At 40.3% G+C, this 16923-nt stretch overlaps 1 protein-coding gene and 1 long non-coding RNA gene across 2 annotated transcripts in view; both read right to left on the bottom strand.

Moving 5' to 3' along the window:
- Positions 1-1620: 1620 nt before the first annotated feature.
- Positions 1621-7661, bottom strand: LOC127007844 (GTP-binding protein Rheb homolog). The gene is made up of 5 exons (XM_050879238.1): positions 7295-7661; positions 4821-4912; positions 3894-4081; positions 3453-3582; positions 1621-2487 (listed from the first exon to the last, which is right to left on the bottom strand). Exons 1-5 carry the CDS (start codon positions 7341-7343, stop codon positions 2398-2400), a joined length of 549 nt encoding a protein of 182 aa, XP_050735195.1. The 5' UTR covers positions 7344-7661; the 3' UTR covers positions 1621-2397.
- A 7298-nt stretch (positions 7662-14959) lies between these two features.
- LOC127007843 (uncharacterized) overlaps positions 14960-16923 on the bottom strand; it is a 3648-nt gene continuing 1684 nt past the window's right edge. The window contains exons 2-3 of the long non-coding RNA XR_007760600.1: positions 16348-16488; positions 14960-15605 (exon numbers count right to left, since the gene is read on the bottom strand). This is a non-coding gene — a long non-coding RNA (uncharacterized LOC127007843). The remainder of the gene's footprint in view (positions 15606-16347; positions 16489-16923) is intronic.

Below are 16923 nucleotides of genomic sequence, written 5' to 3'. Positions count from 1 at the left end.
CTGACTCTCTTCTTCACTTCTCCTTTTTTCTCCCGTTACTCTTTCTCCTTACTCTCTGTTCCCTTATCTTCCTCTCCCCTTTGTTTTCTTCGTCCTTACCCTCTTTCCTTATCTCCACTTTCCTTGGTTATTCTATTTGATTATTTTCTTGCATTTCTTGTTTATCACACTGTAAACAACCTATATTTACGTAAGAATTGATATCGTGTAGCCATTGGCCCCCTGACGTCCTTCCCTGAGTGGGCTGCGGCATGTTCAACAGAGGAATATCATGAACCTTACATAAAACACTGATCCTATTTGCTTGAGTAATTTAATTTAAGTTCTAAGTCAAAGAGGATTATGGAGTGGTCCGGCAGGGTAACAAGACCTGAATGTGGAGGGAGAGTGCTTGTCATGGTGTGCCCTTCCTGCAGTTTGCCAGTATACATAAAACACTGATCATGTACGTAATTTAAGTTCTAAGTCAGAGATGATTATGGAGTGGTCTGACAGGGTAACAAGACCTGAAATGTGGGGTGAGTGTGATTGTCATGGTGTGCCCTTCTTATAGTTTGCCAGCATACATAAAACACTGATCATGTACGTAATTTAAGTTCTAAGCCAGAGATGATTATGGAGTGGTCTGGCAGGGTAACAAGACCTGAAATGTGGAGTGAGTGATTGTCATGGTGTGTCCTTCCTACATAGTTTGCTAGCGAGTCACAACAGCAAACAGGGAAGTCATTGGGCCATATTCTTAACCCGGTAGGTGCGGGGATCATGTTTCTTAAAGGCCCCTCTAAGCGAGAAAAATGAGAAAAAATCATCACTCACGCAAACCATTTCATAATATATATCAATGCATTTATGATCAGTTTATGCATCATCTATTTTGGGGGGTTTATATCATGGCAAAAATTTGGCCCATCGCTGGTACACGGTAAAGCCACAAATTTGGCCCGTCGCTTCTACCGGGTTAAGTATCTCAGAGTCCAGGAACACATATTTGACAAGGCATTCGTGGGAGTTTTGGGCATTTGCAGAGGTAGTTTTATGACCCTTCTGGTAATTTGATCATTCTATTGTGCCATGAGCCTACAAAAACACCCATTAGAAGGCGATTAATCTCCTTTTCAGGCTTTGGAAATGGTTGATGAGAGAGGTGGAAGGGTCTAACAATACTGGCCATTATGCTTAACCCAAAAAGCCCTGGGAGTCAAAATTATTTTTCATCGCTGACTTATGCTAGATTTTTTAAACGGCATATTAGTATCTATTAAGTTGTGGGGCTACTTTTGTTTTTGATTGGATTTTTGGGACATAGCTAGAAGTGTTGGATTTTCAGAGTTCGACATATTACAAACTCAGTCATAAAAAATTATATAAAGGAAACCAACAAAACCAACTATCCATGCCTAGGACAAAAAAAAAAAAAAAAAAAAGAGAGACAAATCAGTGACATCATTGTTATCAAAGACTAATACTACGTTTAAAAAATCAGGAACTGCTGAAAACCAATCCTTGTCATGATGCAATTTTTAATATCGCCAAATACTTCAACTGAGAATCTGGCGACACTGTCCAAATACTTCAACTGAGTATCTGGCAACACTGTGGAGAGGAGTGAGAGCCATGTGGTATTTTTCTACGAATTTATTGCCTTACATTCTATTAGCCCAGCTACGTCACTGTTAGCTCAGCTTCCACAACTGTGTAATCTTCATCACGTACTTAAAATGTAAGTTATCAGTTAACAAATATGTCACCCCCACATGTAAATATTTTCTACAAACTTAAGTGGAATTCCAATATGGTCATCATCATTGTACCCAACACTGATGGATTTCCTAAAAAAAGCTTTCCTCTGAAATTGTGACCAACAATTTAGAGAAGAATGGAGTAAATAAGAGCTACTACGACTTTCCTAAACACACGGGGCAGTGAGCGGCGGGGCCCTCCACTGGTGTGTTGCAAGGCAATGACCATGAAGTAGGTGTTTGATTATCGTGATTCCCTAACCGCACACACAAACCTTCCAATTCCTCAAAGCCAGACCCCGAAAGACAGGCTTTAGTGTACAAAATCCACCATTTCAGGCAGTGGATGAGATGTGTTCCCTAATATGAATCCACCTAATGTTTTTGTCTATGTATATACCTGAGCCTTGAATGGTTAGCCACACCCACTGGCCTTTATCCTACAACAGACAAGAAGGGCACTGCTAGGGTCCAGTGGGCTGGCTCATACTCACAACAGGCAAGGCCATAATGAACTGATGCAACAAAAGTAAACACAAATTTCTGGGTCCTGTTGCCCGTGAAGAGAATAAGCCATGTACAAAGTCTTGTTTTCAAGATCCAAATCAGTTGTCAGAGAGGTGGTGGCGATAAAGGTTCTGGCTATATCACAGAGTCTTCATGAAATACTACAGCCATTACCGCTCGGCAGGTTCCCATCGGCCTTCTCAATCTCCAGGATGGCTCGAGTGAAGATGTCACTCACCGCCTGCAAAACAACCACCAGGATCAAAAATAGGAACATAACATTAAGCACATGAAACTGAAAATTCTAGCTTTGAAACAAGGCAAAGTAAAAGTTGGGAGCAAACACTAAAGCTGTGTGTGGGACTCAAGATTCATCCCTATCACAGTGGGCCTTGAGCTTGTGGTGAATAATAACCACTACGCCAGGACACAGGGCAGGCGTGGCATCTGGGCTACCATAGCTTACCTTCCCCAGTACCCATTTATTGACCAACTCAGAAGGAAGGATGAACATCTGGGTGAACAGCGTGCCAACTGCCTGGGCTGGGATTTGAACCTAGGCCTGTGGATTTGTAGCTTGCTGTGCCAACCACTTCACCACAGAGGAACTTCCTTCACTTTTATGACATCATCACAAGTGTTAAGGGCTGACCTTGAAGAAGTCTGGTTTACGTTAGTCTTGATGCAACAAAAACTTCTATCAAGTCTCAAAAATATATAAACCTCAAGCCTATGCTTCTAATTAATGTGACTATGAAGAGGTTAGTTGATCATCAGAATGTTCAGTTTTGCTTTCAAAGTTTTGATGCAATGTTCAACCCCTTGCATTTTCTCAGATGCACCTTGTCAATGGTAAACAAAAGTTTGATAATTTTATTTACCACTAACAGTCTTTGTTTGAAAAGGAGCATGCTGTAGACCATCACATCACAATTATTAGAGCTAGACTGAAGTTATTTGGGATTTAGATAAAAGATCTTTACAGCTAAGAATGTACAAGATGGGTATGAATGGCCCATGAATGCAACCACCACTACATCAACAGCTTGAAGAGTGGGAGCCTTGAAGGCCTCTGAAGGCTTTGTTCCTAGCATGCTAAATGTAAGAGCTATCATAACTGACAAGTTTCAAAGATAGTCAGCTGAGCTGACCAAAAGAATTAAGCATGGTTTCTGGAGGACCCAACACACGGGAACACGGCCTCACCTCATGCTCCTTGGCACTTGTCTCGAGGAACACAGCCTTCCAGTGGTCTGCCAGGCGGCGGCCCTGGTCAGTGCTCACCACACGCTCCAGGTGCAAGTCATTCTTATTACCCACCAACACCACAGGAACCCTGGAACCAGCAAAAGAAATAAAGCCTTCACATGCATTCATACAATGATTATGATGTACATTTTTACAGGTGATGCCTGATTGTGCTCCACACGAGAAATTAGAGTAAATCAATCCTAAGTTTTGGAAAGTTTCGTTTAGTTGGCGCAGCATCTGTGGTCATATGCCAAATCAATCCTAAACAGTGGGCACAAAATACATTACTGTAAAATCTAATAATCAATACTAAGAAGAATATGACTTACTAGGACTGATGTATAAAAAACAATAATATATACTCAGTCTTTCCTGGCTATGGGCGTGTGAACTTACGTGACTTTGCCCATCATGTCAAGAATCTTGTCGTAGATGACCTGGGCCACCTCGAAGGACTTCTCCGAGGTGATGGAGTAGACCAGGACGTAGCCGTGGATGTTCATAGAGTACTGGGCCGGGAAGATGCTGTACTCATCCTGGCCGGCAGTGTCCACCAGCTCCAGCCCGTACTCCTGCCCTCGCACCTGACAAAGCCACAGCATGCTTAGGTTGGGCTCGAGCTTATGGTATATTCGCCAATGTGTATGCATGCATCACTCTTCCAATTAGTATGTGCATGAGGGAATAAAACTACTTTTGATAATTAGGTTGAGGTAAAAGAAGGAAATGGTGTCAAAATTTTTACACTTTGGCTAAGTTTATCATAAGTAATTTTCCTGATTTAAGACCTAACTGGAATAGTGCATGCAAATTATCCAGTACATAGTAGGTAGTAGGTAGTAGGTAGTAGTAGTAGTAGTAGTGGTAGTAGTAGTAGTGCTATACCAGTGATATAAGAAAAACTTATTATGGTTTAGAAAAATTGTAGTCGCATGGAAAATGCATATTTGACTGCCTAATATTCATAGGGAAAGGTGTGTATCTCCCCATGGACTTGTATTTACTCAATTTTTACACAGGATACAACAGTGCGTGCTGGGAGTAAGGAAAGGCTTCAGCAAGCTATTACTATTATTATTATTGCTTTTATAATTCAATATAGTGGTTAATATCACTATCTCCCTTCTGTATTTTGACAATTACCGTTTTTATAAATCTTTTGTCACGTGTAGTAACACAATTTTTACCTGAGATGGAAACACAATTCTGATTTTGATGTATATCCTAACAATTTTCAGACCAAGAAATATATTTAAATAATATTAACATCACCCCCTTCAGGGCCAGGGAAGGGAAGCAAAACCAGTAGCAGCGAACACTTACCTTGAGTTTCTTTGTGAAGGTGTTTTCAATGGTGGGATCATAGCTGTCCACAAACTGGCCATCAACAAACTGGATGCAGAGAGATGACTTCCCTGCGAGAAAGAGAATGTTTCACTATGGTATTCTTAAGCCTGCTTGGCACCCAGTAAGAAAAATTAAGAAAATTGTATCTCGAAAGGCTAACACATGTCTGCTCCGATGACTGTGGGTGAAGCTGGGAAGTACATCAGCGTCAGACCGGGCATTTCTGTTGTATGAAGACCTGAACCATGCCAGCTACCTTTTAGACCTGTGAGACACTCTTTTTTTACTGCTATCCTAGACACAATGGTTTGAATACCTCAAGACTCATAAGGCAGGATGTTTTGAGACCTCAGAGTATCAAATCACCTACATCACCCAGACAAGATTTTAGTATCAATCAATTCCCTGACTACAGGTATTTGTTCCTGTGACTCCTGCACCTGACGTTTTTTATAGCAGGCACTGAACGCTGAGCTCAATGAAAAGGCATCAAGGGAAATTAAAAAAAAGATGTAGACCCAATCAAGTCTTGTCAATGAAAAGATGTGGATGTGAAAAATAAAAGAAACAGTGACAGTAAAGTAAGAATTGTAAAATAGGGAGGGGCAAAATCAGAGGAAGAGATGAAAAGGATGTAAGAGACAGGACTGGAACTAATTTCGTGAATATACATCCCAGGCTCGTAATTTTGGCAGATTGTTTGGGGTGGCTAGAGGGCATCATAGGTTCATGAGGTGGAGGAGACAGGGTGGAGAGCAAAGTGAGCATATGCAGGAGGGGAATTTTTTATTCTAATAATATGCGGTTAAAGGGGCATTTTGAGGTCTAATTAGAAAGCACTGGCCCTCCTAGCTCCCCCCAGAAATACAGCCCTGCATCCCATCAAGTTTATAGCTTAAGCACTCTATTTCCTTATCATGAGTGGCTTAGTGGTGTCCTTCAAGCCACTCATCCCTATTCGCAATGGTTAGGACAAAAAAAGACAAAAAGACGAAAGATGGAGAAGTCATGTGAATATATCTCATTAGGTTCATGGTTCTCATTCTATTTCTCTCTCACAGCTGGCTACTTAACCCGGCAGCTGCGGGGATCATGTTTCTTAAAGGCCCCTCTAAGCGAGAAAAATGAGAAAAAATCATCACTCACACAAACCATTTCATGATAAATATCAACGCATTTGTGATCAGTTTATGGATCATCTATTTTGTGGGGTTTATATCATGGCAAAAATTAGGCCTGTCACTGGTACACGGTAAAGCCATAAATTTGGCCTGTCCCTGCTATCGGGTTAATGTTCTTCAGCCAATCAATATCAATTCACAATAGTTATGATGATAAACGAAGAAAATAAGCAAGGAAAAGGATGAAGGTGTGAAAGACAGACAAAATAGTGAATATATCCCATTAGGTTGACAGATCTGGCTCTTTAATTCCCTCTCATGGCTGGCTTTATAATGCTCTTTACACTGTTATTATCAAATCACAATGGTTAGGACAAAAAATGAAGAAAATAATGAAAAGATGGACGAGGTATGCAAATCCATCCCATTATGTTTCTAGATCCTGCCTGAATCCCCTCTCTGTTGGCTTTATAATGCTCTTTACGCCATTAATACAAAATCAAAGTGGTTAGGAAGAAAACAAAGAAAATAATGGAAAAAATGGACGCTATGCAAATCCACCCCATTACATTTCTGCACCCTCCTATTACCCTCTTAAAGTTGGCCTCATTATCTTTTTCAAGCCATTAATTAAGAACCACAATACTTAGAACCATAAAAAAAGAGGAAAATAATGAAAAAAATGGGAAAATGGTCGTTGTGCAAATATACCCCATTACAGTTCTAGATCCTGCCCTATTTCCCCCTCAAAGACCATTAACACCAAACCACAATACATAGCACCACAAAATACAAAGAAAAAGACATAGGCAAATAATTCCAAATAAAAAAAAGAAAAAATAGACGAGTTATGCAAATCCACCCCATTACGTGTATAGAACCTGTCCCATTTCACCCTTAGACCCCATTAACACCAAACCACACTGCTCATAACCACAAAATACGAAGAAAAAGACAAAGGCAAATAATTCAAGTGTTACAAAAAATGAAAAATGAACGAGTTACGCAAATCCACCCCATTACGTGTATAGAACCTGTTCCATTTCCCCCTTAGACCCCATTAACACCAAACCAGAATACTTAAACCCACAAAATACGAAGAAAAAGACAAAGGGAAATAATTCAAGAAATACGAAAAATAAAAATAATGGAAGTTAATCAAATCCACCCCATTACATGTATAGAACCTGTCCCATTTCACCCTTAGACCCCATTAACACCGAACCAGAATACTTAAACCCACAAAATACGAAGAAAAAGACAAAGACCAATAATTCCTGTAATACGCAATGGTGATAATCTTGACAACCTTGAGAGCCAGCCACTCACCCACACTTCTGTAGCCCATGACGGCCACCTTGCGGGTCTTGGGGGGCATGCCGGCGAAGGGCGAGGCTCACTGGTCCATAAGAGTCGCCAATGACACACCTGGGGCCCCCGAGCACACCTGTAGGGTAGGTAACACAGGTGGAGCTCAGGTTTGTTTTGGGGCGATGGCGTCTGTGTGTTGCTGCCTCTGTGTGTGTGTGTGTGTGTCTCTCTCTCTCTAGTCTTCTTCTTCTTCTTCTGTGTGTGTGTGTGTGTGTGTGTGATCTTTTCTTCTTCTGTCTTTTTCTCTTTATTTTTCTTCTGTCTCTAGCTCAATCTCTTCTTCTGTTTCTTGATCTCTTCTTCTTCTGTCTCTCTCGACTTCTTCTGTCTGTGTGTCTCTGTCTCTCGTCTCGATCTCGATCTTCTCTTCTTTTTATTCTTCTTCTGTCTTTCTCTCCTTTCTTCTGTTTCTTGATCTTTTCTGTCTTTCTCTTCTTCTGTCTCTTGATTTCTCCTTCTTTTTCTTCTCCTCTCTTTCTCTCTCTCTCTGGGCCTATATGTTAAATTTTCTTCATGTCTCCTTTTAGTTAAGAAATTACACTCCTTTTTTTTTTTTCCTCAGTTTCCCTTAATTCACTGCTGATGTGCCCACAGATTAAGGCTGTATAATAACCAGCCATTCCCCTTTGTTACATTTTACAACAATAAATATTTCAATTCAATTCAGTTAACTATCTCCCCATATAGGCTACATTTAATACATCCAAAACTATCAATCAATCAATCAATCAAATATCACCTGTTTTCACCTTGTTCTGTACCTGTATACCTTAAAAAAATATGAATAGAGACAAAAGAACAATGGCAACAATACGAATTTGCACAATACATCCAAAATCACCTGTTTCCACCTTGTCATGTACCTGTATATACCTTAATTAACACCGGCGAAGCACTCAAAGGCACCTTGCTTTGGGGTTTCTTGCTGCCTAGTGACAGGATGACCAGGTTACATAATATACGCAATATACTTTAATAGAGATGATGTTTGCTTGTTTGATGTGCTGTGGAGGGATATAATAAAAAATGCAAGTGGTTTATTATTTATTTTGAGCTTATGGATGGAAATGAAGGATGCTGGACAGGGAATAAAGAAAGGAAGGGATATTTTTTTTCATTTCATTTGATGCTGTACTAGAGATATATATACAAGTGATATATTATGAATTTATCCATGGAAATAATCTATAAGAGGGAAATAGATCTGAGTTATGATTATATACTGGGCTAAGGTATATGAATCTGATAAGCTTTTTAATTTTTTTTCCTTATGTGTGATGCTGTAGCAGGACGAATAGAAGTTATTTATGGTGAGTTTATCCATGGACATTAATTAAAGGGAACCAGGTGGAGGCGTAAGGGGTGTCATTCAATACGTGGAGGGATGTGTTATTTTTACCAGATGTTCCCTGTGTGCCACGATCAGCTGCTGCCCATGTGGCCGGGGGTGCCAGGGAGGGATGCCACGATATCGTACTCACCGGACAAGATTTTCCCATTTCTAACGCATAATGACTGCCAAAAAACATCTTTAATTAATACTTTTAGGAATAAATATAAACAGGTATCGTTAGTTTTGTGGGTGGGACATTTTTTAGCATGAAATCGGGAAAAATGAGCAGCTGAGTACGACAGTCTGGCATCGTTGGGCCGCCGGGAACACTGAAGAAGAGGAAGAAGGTCCCTCCAGTGTTCCTCCACCGCTGGCTCCTGCCCTCCCTGGTGTGGTCAGCCCTCCAACGACAGCTTCCTCAGCACTCGGTTCAGGCCAAGATCTAAAGAAGCTACAGGTCTTGGTTGTTGCTTTACGGTGATGGCTGTTCTTTGCCCCGCCTGTCACTCCCAGCTGAGGGCCGCCGCCACGCCAGGGCCTCCCCGTGTCCTGCCCCGGGTGTCTTCCTGGAGGGTGCTGCAGTGTCAGGCTCGGGTTCAAGTTTAATTTGTACTCGAGTTCAAGCACGATTACATTACGTTATCACGAATCCGAGCAGTTTTTATAATTGAACTCGACCCCAAACACAAGTAATTTCATGTACTCAAATCCAAGGACAAGTACTTTTTACTGACTTAACCTTAATTTTTTTCTGTTTTCCAGCTTTTGACAAGCCCAAGTGGCAGACTGCCAGGCCCTCTTTGGCCTGAGTCACCTCATATGACCTCAGCACCACCCAGGCCATGGCGACACACCTTTGTTAATCCCTCACCTCCACCCAGACAGGTCATCAAACACCACACCAGTCACACATTTGCATTTTTTGGATGTACTCGTAATTTTTTGTAGAATTGTAGAGTATTTGTAGTACAAGCACAAGTACTGAGGAACTTTTGACCCTGAGTACAAGTCCTGTAGAATGGGGGGAAAGGGGACAAAAACAGCACGTTTTATTACTTATTAATCTATTTTTAATCAAACTACAGCAGTTAGAGTCACATAAAACTTGTAAACTATAAAACATTATCTTCCAATACAATACAGCAAAAAACTGGCTTTGTCCCCTTTTACCCCATCTTATGGTACATGTCCCGGGGTGATGGGTTCTTCCCACCACAGGCTCATAGGACCAATGTAACAAAGATGAGCACTAAGGCCACGCGCAGCTATAACGTATGCCCTAACTTTAACTACCTTTTGATTCTTTCATGGGAAGATGCTTTTCATCACTGGGAAACAGATGTGAAAGTGTTAGTGCCAGTTTTGCATTTGCTTTCTTCTTTGCAGTGATAAATTACCATCCCAAGCAGCAATATGTTATTATCCACGGTGATGAGAGATTACTAGTTTATGGCGAGAAGTTGCTATTAGGTAGGTTAAGGCAGTTTGGTGTTAGTTTATGATGATATCACGAGTTTAAGATGGACGTATGATGAACAGACCAATGAGCTTGACTTCTGTGACCTGTATATACCTTTGACACATGAATTCACTTTAGTCATTCACTGAGGAAAATTATATACTATTGCCACATGTTTTTTTTTATTTTTTAATCAGGGGACACAGCTCAAGGGCAACAAAAAGGTTAAAAAAAAAGCCCGCTTCTAGCCGCTCCCATAAAAGATAAAAGTAAAGAGTAGCCAAAAGAGAGTTCAATTTCGGGCTGGTCAGTTGGTTGAGTGGAAAATTACCTCCTATCAAAAACTTGGAGAGACCTATAAAGAATCCTAACTGTAGCTCTTTATCAACCTCTGCTCATTAAAGAAGGCCAGTGTTGTGTAGTTATTTGTCAGGCAGCTTGCCAAATAAATCGTGTGCGTAGTTATTTACTGAGCAAGTAGGCGAAATAGGTAAAATTAGTAGTCTGTTACTGCTTAATTAGGTAACTTATTATAAGCTAACATAGCCCTACCTCAACCTAGCGGATAATAACCTAGTTCCACAAAGTCGTGCCAGCAAGACCCGGACCGGCCACTGCTTGGCATACAGCCTCGATTAAGACTTGTTGAAAGTTCCCAAGTTTTCAATAGGAGGTAATTTTCAACGAGTCTGAGAAAAGAAATTGTCTCAGCACACAACAAAGCCCCTTGGACACATGTTATTTTGAGGTGAATGCAGGAAGTATAAATCGAATAAACTTATACACTACCGCGAGTGTCTCTGGCCACTCGCCAGTTCTGCTCTAGCTTACTGCCTGCAGCTGTCTTCTCAGCCCCTCGCTTGAAGTCAACAGGTTACTATTTATAGTGGCCATATGTTGCAATCCCTGGCAGCAATAGGTAACTTACTATTTTCGTGGATATAGGCTACTATGTGTTAGTTTTTCATGAGGTTTTGTTACTTTAAGAAAATGAGGGGTGGCAGGATGAGTGTAATTCTGGATAAATTTACAGTGTGTCTAAGCAGATCTGATGTGAGCGGATTTGATTTCTATTCTCAAAATTGTATTAATACTGATCCACTCTATTGATTCATTTGTCTGGTGGTCTCCCTGGACACCCTCTACCTCAATCCTGCCCTCATACCCCCTCTTCACAAAGTTATCCTCATTCATTCTCATCACATGTCCATACCATCTCAGAGCACAATACTATTTCATATGAGGTAAAACTCCTTCCTTGCAATTTTGTATGAAGTGTAAATCGGAGTCAGTCATGTAAGTTATGAAGATGATGCACAATTTTCTGTTCTTTAATGTCCCAGTCTCTGTTAAAGTGAGGAAGTGAAGAGTGAGTGTCTGTGGATTTACCAGAGAAGGGTCAAGAAGAAGTTGTACTATTTAATATTATGTAAGAAGGATCATGTAGGATTTATAGATACAGTAATCCTCATAGACTAACCTGAAACCTTTTAGATGTTCTGATGTTCTCTTGCCCCTAAATCAATTATCATTCAGCATATAATACGAACAGTAGTGCTTGAATTTTCTGTATATTAGATACCTGACAGACCTTTTATTTTCATTCATTCATTTTGTATTGTTATTATTTTTTCTTGTATTTTCGGTCATTCATTTTTTATTTTGTTATTTTTTCTTGTATTTTCAGTTATTATTTTTCTTGCATTTTCAGTTATTCATCTTGTATTGTCAGTTATTCATTTTTTTCTTGCATTTTCAGTCATTCATCTTTTATTTTCAGTTATTATTTTTTCTTGCATTTTCATTCATTCATCTTGTATTGTCAGTTATTCATTTTACCTGTATTTTCAGCCTTTCGTCTTGCTTGCCACCCTGAAGAGAGCTAAGTGAGGGATCCCTACATCAGCCCGTGACATTGGTGGCAGCGATGGTTGTTCCACAGCTTGAAGTGTTCTTTGTCGAACCTCACGATGGAAGAGCTTTTGTACCGGACAGCGAGTGGATGGTAAAGCTTTGTTGCCGTATGCAGGACTAAGGTACTAATTATCCTGTTGCTCAGTAAATATTGTTGTGGCGTCTAGTGTAAAAGGGTCGACATAACCAATAAGCCCTAAGGCGGTATTCTATTTTTGGTGGCATCTGATAACTGTATTCTTGCTGCAGTTACAGACAATTTTGGAAACTTCTTTAAATACACGATTTTCTCAAAAGTATAAAAATGGCAGGTCGTCCCTTTTACAACAAATGTCGCAATGTTAGTTTTATTTTGGAGTAACTGAATGGCTGTCGCTGATGCATAGTTAATGTGGCTGTTTCATAGTCGCTGTAGTTCATTTTCAAACCACACGATTCATCATCAGCCTTCAGCAGTGGATACCAGGACAGTTGTGCATGAAACTGTTGAAGAGTTTATATTATGCAAGACAAAATAGGTACACGAGAAAATGTTAAGCTAAAAAGGCTCATGTAAATTGTCTTTCTTATTGACTTCCTCTCATAATCTGGTCAAAGTTAACCTGTGGAGTGCATGAGTCACCTTTCCAATCCTACCCACTGGTGCAAATATTCTACTTGTTTCTTCATCATATTTATTAGGTGAGTGAAAGCTGGATAGCAATTTGGTCGTAATTTTCTTGATAGTTCTCCTAACGTTTCCAGTCTGCACTGTCCTAGTATCTTACTGAGAAGATTAAAGATCACACTGATGTTTGATGATTTATTTAGCAAAGGATGACATTTTTGTTGACTGGCACAATACAACACAGCACTGGAAACTGTTAAATGGCTGCAGTAACTTCAGTGCAATTAGTAAAACAAAAGTTGGCAACAGAAATTGATGCATTAAAATCTGCATTTTGATCATCTGTTACCTCAATGTGGATTAGAAGGCCACAGTCATTGTCATTATGTTATATTGCACAAGAATAATGTAAGGAGTGCACGTTGTGAAGCCTTTTGTGCTGCTAAAACAGACTACTGAAGGAACACAAGCTCTTAGTCTTAATTTGATGTCTTGAATGCCTAGATTTTGATATAGTTACTTTTGAGATCCAATGAAGTCACTTTATCATAAGTAAATTTACACTCCATGCCCACTGAGGACTACGTCAGGTGGTAGTGACTGCCTGGCATACTCAGCTGTGTGCATCAAATGTATTAAGCTTAAATTGTGTAACTTTTGAGATAAAGGAATATAAAGAGAGGTGCTGGAATTACATGTATCTGTGGTACATTTCATTGAAGCACATGGTTATGAGGCATTTATTCTTTTGCCATGTAGCTCTTTAAGTAAGCATTTCAATTACTTTAGTGCCATCTTATGTTCATATGCCTCATGTTTTTGCAGAGGTGTGGCCTTGATTTGGAAAGTCACCCATTGTGCCTCAGTTATTGCAGCTTCCAAACTAACTTCCACAGCTCTGTTGCATTTCACCAGGTACTAAAAATTTCAGTCTTCGTTAGTTGAATGTTGAAACTGATTTTTTTTCAATTCAATATTTATTAATTAATGTAAAGTCTGTATAAGGTGACCCAAAATGAATACAACCATAGAATTGTCATTTACACAACTGATAAAGAGATTTTGCTTTATTTTTGCATTCATGTTAAGCTAAGGCGATTACAAGAGTCCTGAAAGTTTGGGTTTTGCAGTTGAAATGGTTATTTTTTTATGATTAATTCAAAATTTGTTCCAAATGACCACCTTGAAATTGCTTGCAGTCCTGAATAGCTCATGATCTTGTCAATCATGCAGACACGCTCTCTCTTCAGGCAGCTCTGATTCTTGACGTGATTTCTGTTTTCAGGTCTGATTGTTTGTGTGTGTTTTTCATGCACATGATGTTTCAGGTAACCCTGCTGATAAAAATCTTGGAGGATTCAGGTTGGCTGAGTGTGAGGCCTACTCAGGGTCAGACCTTCTGATCAGTCTATTCCAGAATCATTGCATCAGCCACATCGTTTGATTTGAAAGTGTATGGGAGTGACCCCATCCTGCTGAAACTATTGCTGTTCAGGAGTGACTCCCCCACTTCTTCTCAGTGCCGTCCAAAACTTCAATATACTTTGTATTCACATTGACACTTTCTTCAAACCGTTACTGCAGCCCAGACTTTCTTGACCATTTGTTGTTCAAGGTACACTCTTCTGTCAGGCCTTGGTAACAGCAAAGAAAATATTTTCTGGAGCACACCATCACCAGAATCCATCGCACTCAACAAAATGTACAGCATGGGTGGCCATTTCATAATATGGCAACATTGTTCATTATCTTGAAGTTTTGAATGACAGTATAGTCGTGATGCCCAAGTCTGAGGTGTGCAATGTCATGCTCTGGCAGCTGCTGTCTCACGTCATGTCCGATTTCATGGATAATACACGATTTTCTACACATAGGAAACGGTTGTCAGTATCAATAATATGCAGGCAATAATAGCAAATACCATCAGTTTTTGTCTGTTCCCAGTTAAAAAATACTAGGAATGTCGCAGACAGTTGTTTTGATAATTTATAGCCTACTTCTTGGTGGAGGGCAGCGCCTGGGCTGCTAAATAATTTTAATCGGTGATTTTATAAATTAGCAAAACAGATGTCTGCAACTCTATTATTTTTTAATAGAAAAGTGACTATAGTTGATGGTATTTGTTACGGCTCCCTGCATATTATTGACACTGAAGACGGTTTCATACGCATAGGCTGCTATCATCATACATTATCCATGAAATCGGACTCGCTGTGTGACAGCAGGTTGCCAGCGCATGGTAATGCACTAGAGTGTTGGGTGCCATAACTGCTCCAAAAATTCTGGGATAGACTGATCAGGTGGGACCCAACTTCCATCCCCCATATTATTATGAAAACGGAGGTCATATTGAAGCTCTAGAGGTATACCAATCCCATGGAGTTTAAGAAACTTTTTTAATGCATGTAGAATTTTATTGCAGTCATACAATACAGGAAATATAAAGCAGCAAAAAAAAAAAAAAAAAAAAAAGTAATAATTTTGGGAGTTCTCCTGAACTTAAAACACTCGAGCTGCTTATTTACCAGCGTCACAGCCAGCCAACAAGTCTGACAGTAAGAAAGATTGAGGTGCTTGAGTGAGGCTGCAGGCGCTGCTCCGGAATAGAAGACTCTCCCGGTGGTGTGGCGTGACAGCAGAGTCTACTGTACAGTTGTAGATAAAAAACTGATCCACCTTTCTAAACTCATTGAAACGTACCAGCCCCTTTCTGGCCAGCATGTCACATGGGGCAGGAGGAGAGAAAGGGGAGTACGGGAATGACAGCTAGTTCACCCCCTACTCCCTTCATTCTCCTGCCCCATGTGATGCTGTGCAGAAGGGGACGGCAAGTCTTGAGGATTTAAAGAAAGAGCGAGGTTTTGGTCCACAACTGTACAGAGACGGCAGAATCTATGACTAACGTCTGCTTCATTGTGCCTGTTATGGAGACTGGACTGCTACCGGTTCTCAACATCTGTGGAAAGGAAGTATGTTAGTATTTCTTGTATATCAGGAGCATGTTTAGCTGTAGCATGTAATTGACAATCATATGAAGGTGTGGTCATCTGGATTTGAAAATGATTACAACGGCTTGTGATGTGCCGGGAAGTTTAGTCTATATGCAAGCCCATGTACGCCTTACCATATCCTGTGAGCCCACCCAGTATAGCAATCCCTATGCTTCTCATCTGCTCCTGCCCAATTATTACCCCCTTCGTCTTCCCTTACTTCTGAGTCAGTTGCCACCACACCCAGTGCCTAAATATAGCACCCCTATACTTTAATCTCCTCTTACACTTCTCATCTACTCTCGCCCAAATTACACCCTCTTCCATGTCTTCCCATAGCACACCACACCTCTGTCGCCACATCCAACCTCCTTCCTAGACCTTAATCTCTTTTCTCCTCCTGTCTCTTGTCTCCCATTTGACAGCATAACCTTACCCCTTAGCTGCTTAGCATATCCAGTCATCTGTGACACCCTGCTCCCTCACAGGAACCTCTTTCAAAGGGGGTAGCTATGGCAGAAGTTTCTCCAGATTTCCCTCTTCCTGCACTCCCTCTCAGCACACTCCAGCTTGCCTATCAACTCTCTCCTTCCAATACTCATCCATTCTATTAATTACACTGGTGGTCTTCCCCTGACAGCCCCTCCCTCAATCTTGGTCACATATTCTCCCTTCTCAAAGTTTTCATTCTTTTCTTCATGAACAAACCACATAGTTGTATTCTTTTAGGAGAGAGGTGTTGCCTGGCTCTGGCCATTTCTGGAAGGCTGCTGACTTCACGCCTCATTCAGATGTTTCAGTGAGGTGGGACAGTGTGATAACAGCTGGGCATTGTCTTCATCGGTCAGCCTGAGGGAGAGATGAAAAGTGATTGGTATGTTGGTTATTGTGGATTATTCATGGGATACATTTAGAAGGGCACTAAACACTGGCTGGTTATGGAGGAATATGTGGCCTCCACTGATCTTACTTTTTGCCAGTATAGTCTTTAGTTTAAGTTGAAGTTCTGTATTTACTGGTGGCTGCCTTACCACCAGAAGATGATTTTATATGTAGTGATAGACCATTTGCACTGAAAATAAAAATGAAATTGAAACGGTTACTTATGGAATCTTCACCCACAATCATAGGTGCATAATTAGTTTAGAAATAATGGTAAGTACCAAACTAATTTCTAGAGTAGGTCTATGTATGTATGTACATGTAAATTATTCTTATTCATAAATAAAATATAATCTCTACTGTGTGTTTGTAAATTAACCTTAGTAGTATTAAAATAACATG

Source organism: Eriocheir sinensis, chromosome 36 (genome assembly GCF_024679095.1).
Source record: "Eriocheir sinensis breed Jianghai 21 chromosome 36, ASM2467909v1, whole genome shotgun sequence".
NCBI classification, from domain to species: Eukaryota; Metazoa; Arthropoda; class Malacostraca; order Decapoda; family Varunidae; genus Eriocheir; species Eriocheir sinensis.
This window is presented reverse-complemented; position numbering and strand designations above follow the sequence as displayed.